General features: G+C 42.9%; 1 protein-coding gene across 1 annotated transcript; it reads left to right on the forward strand.

Moving 5' to 3' along the window:
• The first annotated feature begins 499 nt into the window (after window positions 1–499).
• Window positions 500–22,576, forward strand: LOC306935612 (electrogenic aspartate/glutamate antiporter SLC25A12, mitochondrial-like). The gene is made up of 18 exons (XM_079518709.1): window positions 500–553; window positions 1,049–1,102; window positions 3,725–3,870; window positions 4,970–5,085; window positions 6,469–6,608; window positions 8,578–8,724; window positions 9,194–9,332; window positions 10,770–10,863; window positions 11,858–11,942; window positions 13,833–13,914; window positions 14,971–15,129; window positions 16,519–16,571; window positions 16,779–16,859; window positions 19,050–19,190; window positions 20,379–20,517; window positions 21,267–21,425; window positions 21,577–21,667; window positions 21,768–22,576. The coding sequence occupies exons 1-18, from the start codon at window positions 542–544 to the stop codon at window positions 21,964–21,966; spliced, it is 2,037 nt and encodes a 678-aa protein (XP_079374835.1). The 5' UTR covers window positions 500–541; the 3' UTR covers window positions 21,967–22,576.
• The last annotated feature ends 174 nt before the right edge of the window (window positions 22,577–22,750 follow it).

Below are 22,750 nucleotides of genomic sequence, written 5' to 3' on the forward strand. Positions count from 1 at the left end.
AACATATGGTTGACAAACCTGACACCTGTTGGTGCCATGATCAAAATGCTGTGTTGTGTTGAGTGAGTGTCATGCTCGAAAAAGTCAGTTGAATTACCTTAGGCCTATAGTGTTTTTCTGCATGTGATTGGACTATCAGTTACATTGGCCAGCCTACTACTTCATGAAGTTTTTTTGTGTGTGAAAAAGTTAAAGCTCTATTCAGTTAGTAGCTAAATCATCATTGAGTGTTTGTTCAGGCTAATGGTATAATTACTATATGCATAATGCATTTGCTATGCAAATGTATTTGCTTACAGTTGAGTGTGGCTTCAAGCAGTAGATTCCGGTTTGGTTATACTTATACTTGTACAACGTGTGAGTAAAAACTCTGTAGGCTACAGAGCAGACACAATAGTGATAGTCCACGATTACAGTAGCCTATACAAGTGACTGTGACGTCACATCATCATACTGTCTGCTACTGCTTCTGACTCAGTCAGATTCCTTTATGTCAACAGTCAAGCGCCTGCGCTAGTCTGTATGTGACGTCACACCCAGCATGGCGGTCAAGGTGACTCCGTCAATATTTCTTATCGGATATTGTTTTTTTTTATCGATAGTAACGTTGCTTATTGCTGTAGGATACGGAGGACAGCTTATCGCGTTGTTCGTGTGCCTTTATTTTAACGTCGTTACGAATTGCATCGTTGTCTTTGAGCATCTTTACGTGCAGTTTGTGTACATCTCTGCTGGCCCATGGGAGACAACTGTGATGTTTACTCATTGTATCGGCTAATTGATTATTCATGTTTGATGTTCTCCTAAAAGGCTGTTCCACGATTCATTTAACATTCCGTTTTGTTCGTTTGGTGGACGCGTACCGTTACTATAACTGATCCTGCAGACACGGACTGCATGCTTAAAGTCTGAATCTGAATTAACAGCCCGGTGTTTAGTGTTTATGAATGACCGGCAGAGATTATGTTTGACACTAGTGCCAAACTGTAGAAAGTGTCTGCCTTGGTTGACAACCATTTTATGTCATATTTCTACATTTCTGTTATAGGTGCAAGCAACCAAAAGAGCCGACCCTCACGACTTGAGGGCTATATTTCTGAAGGTAAGGAGTGCATAGCTAGGCTATTCATTAAGTTATACTTTATAAATGTAATGGATAATGGCCACTTCAAATGTATAAATGCATATTGATGCACACATGAAGGGTTGAGTCGAGTGGGGTCATATTGGTGTATAGCTACACTGTAGCCTATAGTCTGTCTTTTGTGTCCAGACTCCAGTGGGGTACAAAGTGACAAGGAAGGTCATACAAATGCTTTGACTATGGTATCTAAATGTGATGCAACAAAGAATCCCCCTTGCCATAACTTGATGACAATTAGCTAATTTGATTATCACCAGATATAAAAATGTTATGTAATGCACATTGAGCAAAGTCCTTGACATTGTGTGCACATTTGTTTACCCAATGCACACTATTGTTTGGACTATAGGCTACACACTTGTTGCTGGAAACAGAACTTTAGTTCTTCTACAGTTCCTCTGCATCATAAAGATGATGTTGTATATCTAAATATACAGTTGGCATACAGGTGTTGCTATTAATAATGATTATTCTGTCCTCTTGCATATAATATCAACAACTAGCCTATAAAGCTTACTGCAAGAGGGTGAATGGACATACAACTATGTGACAGTAGAATGTGCTAATACATTGGTTGGAATTACAATTAATTTAAAATGTCAATTTAGGAGTGTGCATTGTAGTTTTAAAATATATGTGGTGTGGAGACCCACCCCCTACCTACCCACACATACATACACATCTATAGATATCTTTTGCTCTCTCAAACTGACCAGGGCTGGATTCTGAATGCCTGGCCTTTCTGTTAGTGGTTCATGCAGTGCTTGTGTTTCCAGAGCTATCTCTGTGCCAATTTGAAACCCAACCTAGACTCTAAAAATGACCTTTCGTCTTAGGGCCTATATGAGGACTCAAGTTTAGCACCACAGTGCGTTGGTTCCATGACTTTCACAATACAGTTCATTTCTACAATGAAGAGTAGTGGTAGCCTACTTTTTGGGCAATGGATATACAATTGGCATAATTAAAAGATGTAATATTATCATTTTATTTGCCTTTGAAACATTATATATAATTGTAAGTAACATACTGATAACATAAATTAGAGGTTGTTTATTACAATGTATTGCATGACATCCATAATTTAAACCAGGGGTTTTCAATTGATTGTGAACGAGGAACCACCACCCTGACCTGGGGTGGGGATATGGGCTAAGATTAGTGCTTTTGTAACACTTGCTATGCATTGGAATGTGCATTCCACTGTTTCTCAACCAATGGTTTCCTAATAATAATGACTCAACCAGACAATCCGGTGCACTTCCCACTCTTGACATTCACAGACCACCTGTTGAAAACACCCTGATTTAAACCATTAAGTAAGCAATTACGCTGTATTGTTTATTCAAGTTATTAAGTAAATGAACTGCTTTAAGTTCAAATCTAATTATCTATCTGAGTACAAGACAAAGAACACCAAAAACATAATCAAATGAAAGGAGTCCAGAAACATGCACTGTACTAGCTGTCACACAAAAAATGTACCTAAGAGAGTCCACAGACTGCTTAAGGTGCAATAAGTAATATTTTCTTGTAAGTGTTAAATAGCTCTATAATCTGATAGCAATCATTGCTACTGTGTGTGTGTGTGTGTGTGTGTGTGTGTGTGTGTGTGTGTGTGTGTGTGTGTGTGTGTGTGTGTGTGTGTGCGTGTGCGTGTGCGTGTGCGTGTGCGTGCGTGCGTGCGTGTTCAGTAGCAAGGGCCTCTCTGTCTCTCCAGCTCTTTAATAAACAGAAAATGCATGTTGGGATACCAATTTTATCCAATCATGAACCCATACAGGATACAGTATAAACAAGTGAAATGAGATGAGTAGCCACATTTTTAACTTGAACACTGACGGGCTGCTTTTCTGTATATTATAAAGCTTGAGAGAAGAGGAGACCCCTGTTACTGAAGAAACACTATAGAGCAGGGGTCTTCAACGTTTTCCAGGCCAAAGACCCCTTAGCTGAGAGAGAGATGATACAGGGATCCCCACTACTACATATTGTATACAAATTGTGTTGCAGATTTAGCTTAAGTTGTTTGACACCAGGGTGTTTGTTTGTTTACACATGATCTTTTCTATTATTATGTTGGATTGGATTCATGTGTATATTTAGAGCTTTAACCACTTAATCCCTCAATATTTAGTAAACTTGACCTTTGGCCCTGTACTCTGCTCTTTTTTCGCTCTTGCACCAAAGGTCTCCCCCGAAAATACATGATCTACAAGGGATGCTAGGGTTCAATAAAAACAAAACTCTTAGTAACTCTGAGGATCCCCTAGGGCCTAGGCCCATAGGGAACCCGGAACCCCCGTTGAAGACCCACGCTATAGTGTTTGTTCATTTCTACAGTCTATAATGATTACTGATGATTGGTAATGATTACTATCAGAATAGAGCTTGAACCTTTTAACAAAAAGGTTCCCCCCCAAAAGTTATACTTACAATACCTTTCATATTCAATGCACTGTACATGCATCCTTAGCAGTGCGCGCATACAGTATAGCTTTAAATCATCATAAATTAAGTTTTAGAGATTTCTGTTTGAACAAATGCATTGATCTCAACTGTATGTTTGTCTATATGCAGTATGCGAGCGTGGTGGAGGAGGATGGGGAACATTACATGACCCCCAAGGACTTTGTACAGAATTACCTGGGTCTGCATAAACAACCTCAGCACAATCCCAAAACTGTGCAGCTCATTGCTGGAGTGGCCGATACCACTAAAGATGGGTGAGTAACTCTAGTGATTATGACATCTTCAGAGTCATTCTTGAGTTCCTCTAAACATTCATCATGTTTTAGGTTCCCCCATTTTATGGAACCGATAATATTGGCACTAGGAATCAGGTTTTCTTAGTATTATTCTTAACATGCATTTCAGCCAAAGAAAATATTCTAGGTAAGATGAAAAGCCTTGCTGTGTTATATAAGGATGATATATATCACACACACACACACACACACACACACACACGCACACACACACACACACACACACACACACACACACACACACACACACACACACACACACACACACACACACACACACACACACACACACACACACACACACACACACACACATACACTAGAATACACACTTTCACACACTTTCTAATTAAAATGTGCTCGAGGATACTATCAGAGCCAAATAGCCACTGGCTCTCACATGAAGAGACATTTACCTGTTATAATGTCCTTCACAGTAAATCAGGATTACCTTTTACCCTTACATTTTTACAGTGTACTGTACAGTATCTATGTATTATGTACCACTTTCTCCTTTCATGCTCTAGTACCCCTTGTACTCTGTATAAGAGTTTTAATTGTTGCTTAAATGAGCTACTGTTTCAGTGGGTGCTGTAAACTAGTGAACAGTAAACTCCAGGAGAGTCAGTTAATGATTTATTACAATGATGTTTACTTAGAGTCAATTGCCATCTTTATCAGTCAGTGTTACACTTGAATGATAAGATAAGATTGTATGCAACACACTATTGTTCTCGGTCAGATATTTGTTTTGCCAGCAAGGTAAACCTTCTTTTTGTTAACTTTCGCACAAGAGAAAAGTGAAGCTTTTGGTCATGCCTCACACACTGTTGTCATGCCTCACATGACATCTCAAATCTCAATATATAATATAAAATGGTAAGACAGAATTAAGTTTCCAGTGGATTCCTTGCGACTTGTAAATACAATAATTCACTGTACATGTGTTCACGTTGCTGCCTCAGATGTGTAATATTAGTATTTAGGATTTCAACTTGTTAGTTTAGCAGCTTTAAGGTTGTCCATTTTTGTTCTTTTTTCTTTCTTGTCCAAACAGACTGATCTCTTTCCAGGAGTTTCAGGCCTTTGAGTCTGTTCTGTGTGCCCCGGATGCCCTGTTCATAGTTGCCTTTCAGTTGTTTGACAAGACTGGCACAGGGGACATCTCATTTGGTATGTGCATGAAGATGGACATCACCACACTGGTGTATTGCACTTACATTAGCGTACATCTTATTTACAGTGGACGTATCACTTAGTTATAACCGTATAGTGCCTACATATTATGAATGATTCCAAATGAGTGTAATTGGTGTTAACAATAAGAAATAATAAGAAATAAATGTGTATAGTTTTAGTTTAAGTTGTTTTGAGTGATATCACCCGGGAATTGATAGAAATAGAAAAGCATAGAGCAGACATTTTATAGTTAATGAATTAATCTGTGTTTGTTTGATGCGATGGATTGAATGGTACAATTAGGAATTAGTGTCATCGGGTCTCCCCAGAAAAGTAGGTAAATGCACTGCATTTATATTGAGCTTTTCTCCAAAATGCTTTACATTACAATGTACTTCACATCCACCCATTCACAAACCGATGGTGGAGGAAACCATGCAAGGCACTAACCTGCTCATTGGGAGTATTTAGCGGTTCAATGTCTTGCTCAAGGACACTTAGACACTTTTGCCAGGAACAGCCGGGAATCGAACGTGGAACCTTCGGAACCTTCATCCTGAGCCACTTAGCGCTTTGCACCCTGAGCCCCAGGTGGCTGTGAACACTGATTGGACACTTTTGTATACTATTTTCTATCTACTGTATTCTGGGACAGAACAATAATGGAAACTAAATCCAAAAGAAAGTACGCACTCATCTCTATCTCATCTAGCATCTCTAAAAAACGTTCAGGTGCTGAACAAAAAGATACATACAGGAGAAGGAGATGTAGTCCGCACACTGTTTTGTTTTCCCGTGGGAGCTACAAAACAGTGTGCGGACTACATATCCTTCTACAGAACAATAATGATACAGTATAGTCTCAGTGATGATGGCTCTGGAATGTACGTGTAGGCGTGTTTCAGTAAGCATTATACAGTATATAGATGACTCTGGGTTTCAGGTCATCCTGTAGCATCTGCAGGCAATGAAGAATGCGGTAGACTGTTTGTCTTTCCTGGGCGTCTAGTGCCCAGAGAGCGGTGCAGAGGCCAGCTCCTTGTGTTCCTAGGGTATGATAGTGGGCGAGCGGTGGGGAACACCACATTATAACCACTTACATCTGACAAGACGCATGAATCCAGCATGTCACCAAAACTGAGGGCCACAGAGGAAAAAAAGGAGCTGCTCTTTGTGTGAAATGCTACGTATAATTGGAATTGGTCTATCAGGCAGCCTTAAAGCCCACACAGACTCCCTTAATTCCATATTGACTGTTTCTTCAACTTGAGCCCACAAATGACACACGGATGAGGCAGGCTTATAAAATCTGTGTATCTTGCATGATTTTCCATCAGTTATCTGTTGTTATTATTCATTCATTTCTCATTTCACCAGAAAATGTGCGTGATATCTTCAGCCAAACCACAGTCCACCACCACATCCCCTTCAACTGGGACTGCGATTTCATCAGGCTTCACTTTGGCCATGAAAGGAAGAGGCACCTCAGCTATGCAGAGTTCACCCAGTTTCTGCAGGTAACAGGGACACAATATAGACCCATGTTTTCTGGAAAGATTGTTGTCTATATTTGATATTTCATGTCTTCTATATTCAGCAGTGGTGGACCACCACTGCAATACTATAATTTTGCTCCAAAAACAAAACAAAAAGTGTTTTCCTTTAGTGCTACAGTCTTAGTATTAAATCTTGCATGAAGTTCAAATTGGGACCAAAACCATGGAACCAAAACCAGAATGACCACAAACTACCTCTGTTATGAAAAATTATAGTGTACTACAGTCTACATATTGTCATATTGTGCAGTTCCTCCAAGATTTCATAATTTGTTAATTGCAAAAACAATAACAACGCTATTACTAGTTACTATAAAACCCACAAACAATTAGCACCTATGAATGTTCACAGGAAAATTACCTGAGCAAACAAGGAATACAAAGTATATTGTAATTGAGTATAATGAGAATTTTACTGGCTTATGTTCGATCAACCAGTTAGATTATAGCTAACGCGCCAACACACATTCTGAGTGATGACCTGAAGAAACTGCACTCTTCGAGGATCACATTGTTCTCATTCACAGTTAAATTATCTGATGGAGCTAAAACTCATGTTAACCGTATGCCACGGCTCAATCTCAGTGACCAGAACTAAACGTCAAATGACAGACCTTCACTGTGTCTCTCCACCACCACATTCCTGGTATCTCAGTCGCTGAGTTTCAGTCAGATACTCTTGACTATGAATTTGGGTATTCAAACTGTTTAAGAGAGTTTTTTCCCTTTAACGGGAGCTGATTGTACGTCACTGAAACGTCCACCTTGTGTGTAGGTTTTCATTTAGCTCAGCAGTCAGCTCTGTAAAGGTATAAGCTCTATGACCGAGGTGTTTGGTTGGAAATGGATGTATGTGGGCCTCAGAGTAATGCTGGGTGGTCTCTGTCTGGGTGAGAGTAGTTGGACAGACTAAAACCCTTGCTCTGCCAGAGTGTGGGATCCCTCAGAGCACTTTGTGGTTTATCATAGTTGACTAGGGCTTCCCACCGCTACACCAAGGACCCTTGTGTGTGCAAGTTTGAATTTAGATCGATCAATATTATTTCCTTTCCTAGTTTCCTTTCCTCTGTCATGTTGCACCCGATTCCATTTAGTTTCTCTGATGGCAATTGTTTTAAGTTTCTTCCTTCAGTAACAATCCTCAAAATATTCTTGAAACATTTCTTGAGTCCAGTCTCCAGTGGCTAGATTTGGTATCATGTACATATTTCAAACACACTTTGCCCTGCCACCTTGTGGTTATTCTATTATTGCTGCAACTGACTGGCCAAGTTGCATTCCAAATCCGCATGACATAATAAACAAGGATCTGATATTTATTTGTGTTTTTATGCGTGTCAATACTGAAATTCTGTCATCTCAGTGCTACAATCAGAACATGGACTTAATGACGACAGTTTAGTGACCAACTAATGAACAGTATAATATTCTGATGAAGAAAAGCACTGCAGCTGACCTCTCCTGTTATAGGGTGACTTATGCAGATGCGAGCAGAGATCTCGTGGTTGTATGCGATGAGCTTTGACAGCAGACTTGACCCTGGGTCAGTCTTCATCTGCATCCCCTCCTGATTGCACGGCTGTCATATTGAATCACTCTCCTTCTGGACACACTTGCCGCCCATCCCGACTTTCACAAGCTCTGCTCGGCTCTGGCCCGAGATCAGTCTATGCTGGACATGGTTTCCATTACTCTCCAGAGAGACAGTGGTGATTACAAGAGGCCAGTGTCGTAACACTGTCACATCTGATGACTTCCACTTCGCTAAAAGCAATGTCTAACGCTGATATCGTTAGACTTTCTTTCTCCAAATCTTCTATCTCACCGCTGTTCTGTAATGCAATGCTCCTCACCACAGGACCCCCCTCCCTTTTTGCTTACTTTGTTAGCTGACAGATTCACCATTTCTCTCTCTCTTTCTCTCGAACAGGAGCTGCAGTTTGAGCACTCTCGCCAGGCTTTTATACTGAAAGACAAAAGCAAGAGTGGCTCCATCACTGCCATGGACTTCAGTGACATCATGGCCACCATCAGACACCACATGCTGACCACGTTTGTTGAGGAGAACTTGGTCTCGGTGAGTTCCAGAAAGCAGCACACATGTCGTTTCAGTTTAAAAGGATCAGTGTGAAGGATACGGGGCCCACTGTAAAACCACAAATTATGATTCACATCCATGTTAATAGTTTTGCATGTTGACGTGCTGAAGCTGTTCATTACATGCATGGGTGATTTTAGTGGAAATTGTTAAAGTTGTCGCCAAAGTCAAATTCCTATGTGATCATACAACCGTGTCACTCACCGGAAATAACAGGTGTTCAACAAATGAACGCAATGTTCTCATTAGTTGCGGGATTCGTTGTGGATTTTTCACACCCTTTGACTGAAATTTTGAGTTGGGTCTGCTAGCGGGGTTTTTAATCTCTTTCGTTTAGTAAGTAGGAAATCAGTCATCTTCAGCAAGTGGTTGTATGACAATGTATGAAAGGTGGAATTAGCCCTTTGTATTCGGGAGGAATGACAGCAACCTTGGATCTTCCCACCAGGCCGCCGGTGGCAGCACATCCCACGTGGTGAGCTTCTCCTACTTTAGTGCCTTCAACGCGCTCCTCAACAACATGGAGCTGGTTCGCAAGGTGTACGGCACCCTCGCCGGCACACAGCGAGACACACCGGTCACCAAAGGTATTACTGCCCTGGCCTGAACGAGTTGCTGCTGCACAACACCCATGTATACGGCTGTCACGATTACACATTTAAGTTGATAATTCATTGTTACACAAATAATTGTGATTTATTTGTGTTCATTTGCATTGAACATTGGAACGTTACAAGTTGTATTTCTGCTTGTCTTTTAGGCTTCGTAATCACAAACTGCACAGGGCAGATATGACAATTAAGTTAAATTGACAAAGAAATCACTGACTGACACATTTAACATTAAAAAAATCTTTCCAAAAAATTTACAAAATGCGATTATCTCAAATAGTGACTGGCCTACCGATGTATCAGTAACAGGAGTTATAAGCGTGTGCATTCCATTATGTTGTATGGAAGCTGCTACATTTCATAATGTTTTATGAAATGTCATCTGTTGTGTGAAATGTGGCTTTGCGATCATGCTTCAACTCTTTTGACAGAGTGGTGTCAGGGAACACAGGGAACATTATACCGTAGCACTAAATTCATAAGGTAAATAAACATGTGGTAAATTGGTTCATCCCTCCCTTGTATGTAGATCTGTGGAAGTGGTAGTGAACTGTTAATCACGTCTCCTCCTGCCCCATCTTTCCCATTGAGATGTATACTTTACCCTGCTTCTGTGCTAGCTGTCTCTTTATTGTCCCCTGCAATCTCTTCTCAGTTTCCCTCATGTAGGACAGACTTGGGTCAAATAGTCATTGCCAATTATTCTTTATTTCAGTTTGCTGGGTTATATTGCATTTCAGAATGAGGTGGCCTAAAGCAGTGGTTCCCAAACTTTTTCATGTCAAGGACCCCCAAATTGACACTAATTATCCCGCGGACCCCCATTTGAAAAGATATGCCAGGGACCCCCATAAGAGAAGATTTTTACGCAGTGATTCTCAAACCGTTTAATTTCAAGGACCCCCAGTTTGACATGCATTAGTCTACGGACCCCCATTTAATGGCATTTCTATCCCTGAGACCCCAATGAGAGTGTACAAATGGAACCAAATGGACCCTTATGGGTCTGTAACTCTGAGAGTGTACAAATAGAACCAAATGGCCCCGTAAGGGTCCATTTGGTTTCAAACTATCATTTAGGTGGAGACCCCCTGGAACTGTGTGTGTGTGTGTGTGTGTGTGTGTGTGTGTGTGTGTGTGTGTGTGTGTGTGTGTGTGTGCGTGTGCGTGCGTGTGCGCGTGCACGCGCGCGTGTGCATGACATTAACCTCACCCATCTTGCCCCGAAGTGGGTTAGACAAAACCACCAAATATTTTCTATCACTCTTTGACCCAAGTCGGAATAATATTTATAATTAATAAGTCTGTATTCCCCTGTATGGAGAATTAATGTGTTTTCCATGGCTTTCCTTGAATAAGAACCTGTTTTAACTTTGCATGACACCATTTCCTCTTGTCGTCATTTTCATACAGAGGAGTTTGTTCGTGCGGCCAATAGGTTTGGCCAGATTACACCAATGGAGATTGACATCCTGTACCAACTTGCTGGTCTGCACTCCCACTCTGGGTAAGGTTCAGAATCACTATGTCCTTGAGTACACATTAAGTTTGTTTTCTTTACTACTGTCCCTGCAGCCCTCAGCATTCATGTGTGTGTGTGTGTGTGTGTGTGTGTGTGTGTGTGTGTGTGTGTGTGTGTGTGTGTGTGTGTGTGTGTGTGTGTGTGTGTGTGTGTGTGTGCGTGTGCGCGCACGCGTGTGCGCGTGCGTGCGTGTATATGTATATATATATATATATATATATATATATATAGAGAGAGAGAGAGAGAGAGAGAGAGAGAGAGAGAGAGAGAAAAAAAAACCAGTTCCATTTCTGATTATCCCTTGAATGTGATAAAAATGTTACAGCCTCATTTATTGGATGTAAATTCTAAGTTATTGCACATTCTGTTTAACAACAGTGGCTCCACTGGTTGCTTTACAAGACAAACAAATAAAACATGGATGCAGACTTTATGATGCATCAGGCCAGTGGGGAATATTTGCCTCTTTGACGCGAATGGTAACAGAACACTATGGTTTTACTTGTTGGATTGTGGGCGCCTATCCAGTTCTGTTTGTCTGTTGTTTATATAAACTCACGTTAAAGAGGCAATAAATTAGAAGTTATAAGGCCATAAAGGGTCTGTGGAAAATCTTACATCACCTGCTTGTGATAGACACAGGGCTATGGCTTATTTCCTTGATAGACACAGGGCTATGGCTTATTTCCTTGTGATAGACACAGGGCTATGGCTTATTTCCTTGTGATAGACACAGGGCTATGGCTTATTTCCTTGTGATAGACACAGGGATATGGCTTATTTCCTTGTGATAGACACAGGGATATGGCTTATTTCCTTGTGATAGACACAGGGATATGGCTTATTTCCTTGTGATAGACACAGGGATATGGCTTATTTCCTTGTGATAGACACAGGGCTATGGCTTATTTCCTTGTGATAGACACAGGGCTATGGCTTATTTCCTGGCGTAACGTAACCATTCTCCCCTGCTGTTCAGACGGCTGATCTATTCGGACATCGAGAGGATAGCGCCGTTGGAGGAAGGAGCGATGCCATATCACCTGGCGTTGGCCCAGAGACAGGTACACTGTGGCTGACATCTCTCAATACCCCTCGCCAGAGACAGGTACACTGTGTCTGACAATACCCCTCACCCATGGTGGAAAAAGTACTCACATTTTGTACTTAAGTAAAAGTATCAATACTGCAATGTAGAAGTACTCTGTTACAAGTAGAAGTCCGCTATTCAAAATTGACTTGAGTAAAGGTACAACAGTATTGGCATCAAAATGTACTTAAAGTACCATAAGTAAAAGTAGATGCAGAATGTCTAATTTCAAGGTTTAAAATATCCCAAAATCTTATGAAAATAGTACATCTAGTAGATAGAAAATAGCATTGTGAGCTTGTAGGGCAGCTATTTTCAAATTCCCAAAATGTATATTGGGCTGAAGTGGGTAATCCATTTTAAAAAAAAATATTACTCAAAATCTACAAAGTAACTACCGGTAGTAAGTGAAAGTACTGGAAATTGGAAATACTCAGTAAAAATACCTCAAAATTGTACTAAAGTATAGTACTTAAGTAAATGTACTTAGTTACTTTCCACCACTGCCCCTCACCCACTTTTGTATCTGGGCCCTGTACTCCTTTACGCCTTTAGCCTGTAACCCTCTCCGAGAGAGGAGCGAGGAGACCTTTAGCCTGTAACCCTCTCCGAGAGAGGAGCGAGGAGACCGCTCAGCGACCAAATTAGCAGAGTGCCCGTGTTTCTTCTCCCCCGTGTGAAGTGCATTACTAAAACTCCCAGATAAAAGTCTACCAATTATAGGTATAAAAAGAGGCATGGATTGTTTGCGATACTGCTATCCCTGAAAGGATTTTATTCAGCGGTGCTTAGACGAACACATCACACGCAATCATACATCTGAGGCGCTAATAGGATGCTTTTATCAGTGTGGGTCTTCGGGAGTCTTAGGAGCCTTCGGCAAAGTCTGTTTGGAGTGAGAGCAGAGTGCAGGGGTGGTGGGTGAGTAGGGGGCGGGGGCGTGAGGGCTGGAGGCGCGCGGGGGGGGGGGGGGGGGGTCTGGGTGTGGGTGATCTGGATCTGGGAGAATGAAATGGTTCCTGCCTCAAACCGGATGACACGGTCCTCCGTATCAGGCTGTGGTCAGACCTCTCAGGCCACTCGTGCACCCAAGACTTCTGCTCAGCGTTCTGGAATTTCATTCCTGCAAGGGTGGCGGGGGGAGGGAAGGACGTGGACATGTTGCAATTCTAAGGTCTGCCCCCCAGTAGGAAGAGGGATAATCGTTTCAAACCTTTTGATCAAGACCTCAATCTCGTTAGCATGCAAGTCTCAGTGGAAGCAGCTGGGGGAGACGGAAGTAGCCCGATCTGCTCTCCGCTCCTCTTAAACTCCCCCTGGCCTGGGCATGCATACTATGACTCTGAGTCTTACTCTAGCCGTGTTATATTCATGTAGATACTTATCTGTACATGGAAAGGCTTGTGGGACTAATCTGTTCCCCTGCACCACAGGGAAAACAAAAGGGCTCCACTCACAACATCAAACACCAGAACAGAGATCAAGTAGATAGGGGAGAAATTATGCTTTGTTGTAAAAAATAACATAAGACCTTTAGCCACTAGCCCCTTGCTAGCCTCATACTAATCAATTGTCATCCCTGGAAAACTGTGAGCAGTCCACGACCATACACACTCATTTACTGTATCCAAAAGCTGGACTGTCTGTGATATATAATACTGGCTGGTGAATTCGATGTTAGAGCCTGACAGCTCTGCATTCCATTGCTCTCCTCCTTTGTTGAGTAGCTCCATCGCATTCTTCCTCTTTCCACAATGTATCTGGTTCACTATAATTTAATAGTCAGCCGATTCATGGTTAGTGTCGTGATCCCTCGTCTTTCTCCAGATTCATTTGACCGCCGGTGTCTTTTCTCCTCATACAGCACGGTCACGATGCGTCTCGGCCCGTCTGGCTCCAGGCGGCTGAGTCTGCCTACAGGTTCATGCTGGGCTCAATCGCCGGAGGTGAGTGACATGTCTGCCGTGGAGCCCCCCGGGCCGCCGAGGGGTAACCCTAGCTGGGCTAGACTGGCGCGTTGAGGCCCCCCGGGGCTGGCTATTGTGCTGTAGGGAGAGGGGCTCTGATCTGAGACTCCTGCATTGTGGTGCTGTGCCACTGGTGGCTCCAGGCTGTCTTTAGGGTCTGAGCCTTGGAATGACACAAATCTTCCGGAACCGTACTCTGGAATCTCTCGTCTAATTACACTGGAAGGAACTGATACAAGGAACCTCTGACATACAGTAACTGCCCCTGAGATAGGAACAGAATTGGTCTTTCTGTGTGTGTTTGCATACAGTATGTGCCTAAACGTGTGCATGCGTGTGCACATATGCTCATGACTGCAGTCTGCAGTATATCAATCCTAATTGACCTTTGGCACTCAAAGTTGTGCATTCAGGTGTTGGAGGGGCATCACAAAATGGACAGTAAAACCTCCATCTCTTTATAGTTATAAATAATGAACCTTTTCTCACACTTTGTGCTGATGAACGATGCCAGCAGTTTTTGCATGTTTGAGCAAAGAGTCATTACGGGGCCCCTTTGATGTCAGACAAGACATGGCAAGCCAGTGTGTCTAAAACAGGATTTAGTGCAACCTGCTGTAGCTCTGCCTCCTCAGACACGCATACAGTATACTCCCTCCCTACTGTCTGACCTGAATGGCTGTGTTCATGTACGTTATACACACACAAACATGAACGCACGTCGCACGCACACACGCATACACGCACACCTATTTTTAGCACCTGTGTAGCAATAACACTCTGCCACTACTAAATACTCATGTGACTTGTTATGTGACTACATATGTAGTATTGTACATTATTGATGTATTTCACAGTGTCTCAGGAAAACACACAGAATATATCACATTTGTAATCATAGTGTGTGCAGAGTGTCTATTAGATGGTCTAGAAATGAGGATGAAATCAGAAACAAAATGTATATCTTGCAACTTAATATCGATTGTCACCAGGATGCTGCAGGTGTGATGATTCATCCGTAATTATGTCTTTTAGCCACCGGTGCCACGGCCGTGTACCCCATAGACCTGGTGAAAACCCGCATGCAGAACCAGCGCTCCACGGGCTCCTTTGTAGGAGAACTGATGTACAAGAACAGCTTCGACTGCGCTAAGAAAGTGCTGCGATACGAAGGCTTCACTGGCTTCTACAGAGGTAACAGACTTATGTAACAGAACCTAGAATCAGAGTGTACATACAGTTGGGTGCCACCGATATTGTCCTTTTCTTTTTGCTGAGGTTTGCGTGATCTGCGTTAAATGACAGTTAACCCATTTTGGCCGGGAACCCCTTTTGGTGTTTTAAACATTGTTATAATTTAGCTATTGAAAAATAGCAGATCTACAAGCTCATAGCGCGCCACCGAGTGGCGCGCTACGAGCTTTGTAGGTCTGCTATTTTTGAAAAATCGTGAAAATATTTATTTCAGAAAACTGGAGGATTTAGAAGGATTTTTTTTTAATTTTGAGGTCAGGCCAAAATGGGTCAAATGATAAGGGATAATATCGGTGGCACCCAACTGTATTGTATATGGGGGTGTTCTGCTGGGAAAGCATCATGAGTTGTCAGTGTGCTAATAATATCAGCGACGTGGTTTTGCTAATTGATACCAGAAACATTTGCCCCCTCCCTATTCAGCGTGTAATAAAGCAACAACACCCAGGGGTCACGTTTTCATTATCTCTGTATACTGAGGGGGAGCTCCCAGAGGGAAAACGTCCGACCGGGTTCATGTAGTAGCACTGTCTGATCTAGCTCCGCCAGCGCGGTGATAGTGCTGTTGAAGGCTTGTGATATACAACACTACCCTCAGCCCTGGAGCCATTCAAATGAGGGAAGTCAAGACTGCCATCTACTGCTGTGTCCACTACGGCGGCTCTTTGTTGCTCTGCATCTACTGCCCCCACCCCGGCCGCCCGACGCGCGCGCACACACACACACACACACACACACACACACACACACACACACACACACACACACACACACACACACACACACACACACACACACACACACACCCTTCCTCTATCTCTTCCACACGATGAGAGAGTGATTGACTGAGAGACAGACACGCTTGGCTGTTTTCTGGCTGCATACCAGCAGTGGTCACTCAGCAGCTCCTTCAGAAGTTTATCTGCGGCCGATGAGGGACAGACGGTGAAACAGTATGGTGGTTATCGCCGCTGTAGCGCGCACCCCCTCGACCCACCCACCCTCACTCCACTCTGCTCACCCATGGCCACACAGCTCTCTCTGTTCCCCCACCACAGTGGGATCAGGCCTTGACAATGCTGATCCTGCAACACACCAGTAGTGTCATATTTTGGGCTTTTGTTTGTTGTCAATGGGGTCTTTGTGCTTAAATTGGGGTGCATCAGATGTATGAGCCATATCTGTAAATATTTATGGGGTTGTTTTACCTGCACAAGAATCACACAGATTATATTGTACCAACTGTCAATGGATATATTCATCTCAAGCCAGAGTTGCTGTGTCTACCTGTCGGGTATTGTAACGGTGTCTATGAATCATATTTTGCAGGTCTCATACCGCAGCTCATTGGCGTGGCCCCGGAAAAAGCTATCAAACTTACGGCAAGTCTTTCAATGTTTAGCTCAGAATGCCCTGGGAGAAAAAAACCGAAACAAAATGTTTGTAATGAACAACTATGAATGATAAATAAATAGTGCATTGCAGAAATACACTATTCAAATTCAGGAAGTGGCTGCAATCTTAAATTCACATTAAAATGCTGTGCTATCAAGATTGTGTCTCAAAACCTTTTTTTTCTTTTTCTTCAGATGAACGACTTTGTAAGAGACAAGTTCACCACGGAAGATGGAACCATCCCTCTGTTTGCAGAGATTCTGGCTGGTGCAACTGTAAGCAGCCTAATGATATTTTCAATTCTATCTATGGAAACAAAGTCGTATGCACACCTGATCGGCGCAGAGACGGGTGCGTAGACAGGGATCAATGTGGGTCACTTTATTCAAATTCTATTTATGAGAATACCCAAAAGAGAGGTTTTTCGCTTAAACTTAATACATCTTGGCGTGAGCCTATGAGAAAGAAAAGCATTTTATTCTTTTGTTGGATTATAATATTGCTTTGAAAAGTTAGTTGTCATACATTTTTCTAAAGCATGAATTCACCAGACTGAAAATTCATTAATCTTTCTTTATCAGGATCCCTTAGCTTCCACAAAGTGGTCGCTAGTCTTCCTGGGGTCCACACAAAAATGTATACAGTAAAAACAGAAAATTAAAACAGACAAAATCTACTTATCAGCAAAAACAGTGAAGTCGCTCTGCATTTAACAACTACCAATAGTCACAAATACAGTGTTTACACAAAATACAAAAAATAGATGAAAACAATTACATCTATAAAGGACTCATCAATTTATGTTTAAGAAAATCTGCTTCTGGTGTGTGTGATTTATGAGGAGCATATTCCAAGCTGAAAAAGCTCTATGAAGAACAGTTCTCATCATACTATTTTGGTTGAGATAACCTGAGCTCACTTGACGAGTGTAATGTTCAGGACATAATCACGAATAATTTCGTGTACGCTCCTTGTTTTCAGTTTATACCAATATTGAGTAATTCCATTAATTCAGCGTGTGACTGATTACAATAATGCAATAATAACAGATTGACATCCCAAATTCGTTATCTGAAGAGTAAGGTTGGCTTGGGTTCCTGAACCCTGCTAATTGCGCACCATTTAAGAAATGGTGCCTGTGTGAACGGGCTATTTTTACCTTCGCTAATTTGCCCCGCTGTAACATTTTGTAAGTACATCAGTGGATTAAGGCAGTAATTCCCTGTTTCTCCCCACTCCACTGACTGGGCTGCTGTGAAGTGAAACAGGCGGTCCACGAAGCCGAGCCCGCAGGTTGCTCGCGGAGGAGCAGGGTCTGCAGGGTTGCGACCTCTGTCAGTGTGTAATTGGAGGAAGGGGCCCTGGAGGGCCTTGGATGGAGTTGGCTCTAGATCAGTGTGATTGAGTTTGACAACATGGCACATACCTGAGGCTTGGTCTGCCACAGGCCTGCGGACGCCGCGCAAGGACATGTCTTCACACAAGGACAGCACCAAGGATGCTTCCACCACCCACTGTTGAGCACTTGAAATAGAAAGGGATATGTCTTGTACATGTCCTGCCCCTTTTGACCCCTGAGATTTCTGTATAGGGAAGCTTTCGTAGGAACTGTTCCAGCTCCTGACGTGAAGCGCAAAAGTTAAATGTCACATGAATCTGAAGGGATGGTTAAGTTATCTTACCCGGCAGAATGAGCAAGATAAAGTGATGGCCACAAGGGGGATGAGTGCAATAAATCAGAGTAGCGGATATTCCCCTTCCACTTTGACTAAATGTGCAAAGGCTTTTTTTAGATCATTGCTCGGATGTTTACAGATAGGACCCCTGCTCTGAATGTCACCAGCAGCCATCCAGGGGCCTGATTGAATTTGGGGTGGGTGATAAATGTGCCTGAGTCAGAGCGGGCCGTGCCTCGGGGGCCTTGCTGCCTGGACCATGATGGACCCGGGTGATTCGACAGTCCCCCTTGGGAGCGGGGTGAATTGGGGAAGTGTGCGGGCCGAGGCCAGGCCGGGCCACTCACCCCTCCACAGGAGACGCCTCGGGGAAAGGGAAGGGGGCAGAGGGCTGGGTGCCGGGGTCAGAGCCTTCCAACCATCAGCCAGGGCTTCTCTTTACCCCGGTGCCTATTTCAACCTGACCCGACTGGCTCCTCTATCAATGCCTGCCTTTTTCTCCCCCTGTCAAGGCCATTCTTCTGATAACATGAGATCAGATGGAGAAATAAAGTATCTTTTGTGCATCAGGTTTACCGAGATGATTTAAAAAACTATTTGTCAGGGTGAAATGCTTACACATCACAGATCATTATCATCCTCACCCGAGCTTGACCCCTCAGATGTGGTTAAAGTGGTAACCTCGCATAATTACGCCAGTTGCACAGTGGGTTGACCGACTCACACACACACACTGCACCGTTACCGTTAACAGCAAACGCATATGAACACAGTTGTTGTTTCCTACAGGCCGGAGGCTCGCAGGTCATATTCACCAATCCCTTGGAGATTGTAAAGATCCGTCTGCAGGTGGCTGGAGAGATCACCACAGGTCCCAAGGTCAAGGCCCTGAATGTAGTGAGAGACCTGGGCTTTTTCGGCCTCTACAAGGTAAGGTCAGCAGGTCTCCATCTGCAGAATCCATAAGCATGCATGTATTCTGTAGCCCTGTCAAGCGCCAGACAAGGGCGATGGAAGGTGCCCGTTCATATCACAAAGTTACACTGTCTGCAATTCACTGATGTCCATTTGTTGTTCATACCAACGCATTGATTGTATTAAACACTATGACATAGCATTGAATGTATACATTGAAAATGTTACGGTAGCTCAGCTTATATACCAGCTTGCGTCATTGCAGTTTACTCATTGTTCATAACACGGCATATACCAAGTGTTGTGTATACAAATTTGTAGTGTACTGTGTACTGTAGGCATAATTGAGTTCAGAATCTGGAATTGAGGATTACGCAACCCTCTGACTCTTGCAATTTTCCAAAACAGTGTTTAACATGCAAAATACACAGCAGCCAACAACCAACAGCAAATTAGGGAGGGATTATGCTCTGCTACTGCTCCCCTCCAGATCCTTGTGGGTTTTCTTACATCTTGAATCATGTGTTCATAGTCCATATTTTAATGAGTAGCAGACAGTGTGGGGCTTGTTAAAAGACTGACTTCCTCTCAGTAGATGGAGCCAGCAGTCCCAGGCCCATGGTGTGTGTGTGTGTGTGTGTGTGTGTGTGTGTGCATGAGTTATGGGGGCCTAAAGGGCCACAGCTCTGCCTGGGGGCCTTTGGCTCCTACTGTGACCACCACAGCTCCCTGTGGGTTGGCTCAGACAGCTCCCAGGCCAGATAATTCCCAAGGCGAAAACCACACACGCCTCAACCGCTGCCTGTACCCCTTTAAGTAGGACCACAGTCCACTCATGTTTTATATCAGGGAACATACAGTAAGACAGGAGGAAGGTCTGCAGCTGCACTTTAGAAAGCACAGCATGAAAGCTTAGAAGACTGGGCTTTATGAAGGTATGCATGGGAATAAGAAGAGAAGATGCCCCACATTGTGCTTCACTGTGCCGTCTCTGCCACTCACGCCAAAATAACCTGTACAATGTACTGCTTTCTGAAGAGCACTATGCATGATTACCTTTCTCAGGCGTAATCGGGAGCATAGCGTTGTTTCTTTGTCACTCTGTCTCTCTCTAGTCAGGTGTTAAAGAGTAGTGTTCACACAAGGTGTTGTTGTCTCTGGTTATGCGGTAGTACAAGGAATACTTTTGTGTGTTTGCGGCAGGGAGCGAAAGCGTGCTTTCTGCGCGACGTCCCCTTCTCCGCCATCTACTTCCCTGTGTACGCCCACACCAAGGCGCAGCTGGCTGCTGAAGATGGCAGCCTGGGGCCACTGCAGTTGCTCACCGCTGGAGCTATTGCAGGTAACAAATGCATCTGGAATGTTCAGGCGCTCTGGCCGTTGACATTCAAAGTCTTAGTGTTAGTATACTTTATGCAAACAAACGTGACTTTGTTTTTCCATGTAAAGATTTCATGTGATGTATGTCCATATTTTAGTATATAAATCATATCGAATATATCAATATCGTGTTATTACAATAGGTGTTATTGTTAAATTATTGGTGTTTTTCGGCCAAATGTTTGGAATGGATTCAGAATCATGAAAACCCTGTAGTTTGACATGTCACATGCTACATAAAGCATAATGAAATTTTGAAAATCCTGCCTTATTTAGGTTAATGTTATTCTCACATACTATAAAAACAATTTCTCGATACCAACATGGATTCATGAATGTATGTATAGACAATATTTTAGGCCACTAAAAAAAACTATATACCAAATTTCCCACTTTAAACAAAAGAAGCTCGTTGGCTGCCGTACTACTGGGTGATTACGCCCTGCCTTGGAATAAGTTATCATGTCCCCGAATTGGGTTGCCCACCGATATGTACTATAGATCAATCTCAAGTGTGCAATTTCTCCTTTATGCGGTGTGCACAAGTGTGTATTATATGTACAGACAGTATACACACACACACACACACACAGTATGTCACTTCATAAAACTGTACTATAGCACTGCAGAGGGTTGTCAGGATGCCGGAATATTTATGCATACTGTAGCGACAGTGCCTCATTATGTCGGTTGGTGAAATATCTCATAAAGGAGTACCGGCTGCTTCGCTGGTGACCCCTGCTGATGTCATCAAGACCAGGCTCCAGGTGGCAGCCCGTGCTGGCCAGACGTCATACAACGGAGTCATCGACTGCTTCAGGAAGATCCTTCAAGAGGAAGGCTTCAAGGCGTTCTGGAAGGGAGCAGGAGGTACCGACTCACGCATGCATAATGCACCACAGACCAACGAGTGGTTTCATGACTAGGAAATGAGGTCGCATACTGGGGACACTGTTTATCAAGTCATTAGAGAAATATCAAACCCTACAAAGTGTCCTTTTCTGACTTTCTCTTCCATCAGCCCGTGTCTGCAGGTCTTCGCCACAGTTTGGCGTGACCCTGGTGACCTATGAAATGCTGCAAAGATGGTTCAATGTCGACTTTGGAGGACAGTAAGTACACTTACCTTAGCGCACCCACATTATATTATTAGTGTTGTTCACCCATATCATGATTTCACCATGACCTTGACCTTAAACCTCTCCTCCACAGTCGTCCTACTGGTTCCACACATCCTCAGTCCAGGATTGAGGATCTTCCGTCTCTGTCGGAAGACCATGTGGGAGGCTATCGCCTTGCTGCTGCTACATTTGCCGGCATAGAAAGCAAGTTTGGTTTGCACCTTCCCAAGTTCAAGCCCTCTGGAGCAGTGGCAGTGACAGCCAAACCAGCTGAGCCGCAGGCCTCGTAATGCCCAAGTTATGCTTTGTCGCACGGCAGTGTCGCTCGCTGTAAATAACTGCTTTTAGTGACAAAACGAAGATGCGTTGCGTTTAGTGCGTAAAAATCTATTTTAGGCGAGCGATGCACATTTATCACTTTAAAGTCACTTATGTATGGAGAGCGACACCATCTGAAACAAAGTATTTAGCCAACGCACATTTATAGGGCTGCATGCTCCTGAAGTCCCAAAACATTTCCCAGCCTTTATCCCTCGAAATTGGTTGTATTGAAAATGGAACACCACTGCCGTTTCATTTATATGCATTTGAATAGTTGTAATATATAATACTTTGAATGCTGCATGAATATGGCTTTCATAATTTACTTTGCATAGCTTGCACAAGTTTATTGTACATATTGTACTTCTCTGTGAAGGGACATTATGGCATTATGGACGACTGTTATTGTGTTTCTCTATGCGAAGCTTTGGTGTGCATGTGTGAAACAGAGTCACATTTCAGTGACTTGAGAGATTGTACAGATGTTTTCAAAGTATTTATTTTGAAATCATAACCTGGGTCTTGGGAAATAATTTAAATGTATTTATTGTATTTTGTTGAAATAAATCGTTAAAATTGTTTTGTTTCCGACTGTGTGAAAAGTACATTCTCAAATTTGATGTTTGGAGATTCTTTAGGACACAAATATGAGACTTGTATGCCGAGAACGTCATACTGTACAGTAGATATGGAATTAATTCAGAAAATACAGCATACACAGTATAATTGTCTTATCGAGTATACATCCATCTC

The sequence above is a fragment of the Electrona antarctica genome (assembly GCF_951216825.1).
Source record: "Electrona antarctica genome assembly, chromosome: 13".
Lineage (NCBI taxonomy): Eukaryota > Metazoa > Chordata > Actinopteri > Myctophiformes > Myctophidae > Electrona > Electrona antarctica.

Bases quoted from the DNA above. Each gene is read 5' to 3' on its own strand.
- LOC306935612 (XM_079518709.1), top strand. The intron at 5,086-6,468 runs GTATGTGCATGA...TCATTTCACCAG, and splicing joins CACAGGGGACATCTCATTTG to AAAATGTGCGTGATATCTTC. The intron at 9,333-10,769 runs GTATTACTGCCC...ATTTTCATACAG, and splicing joins AGACACACCGGTCACCAAAG to AGGAGTTTGTTCGTGCGGCC.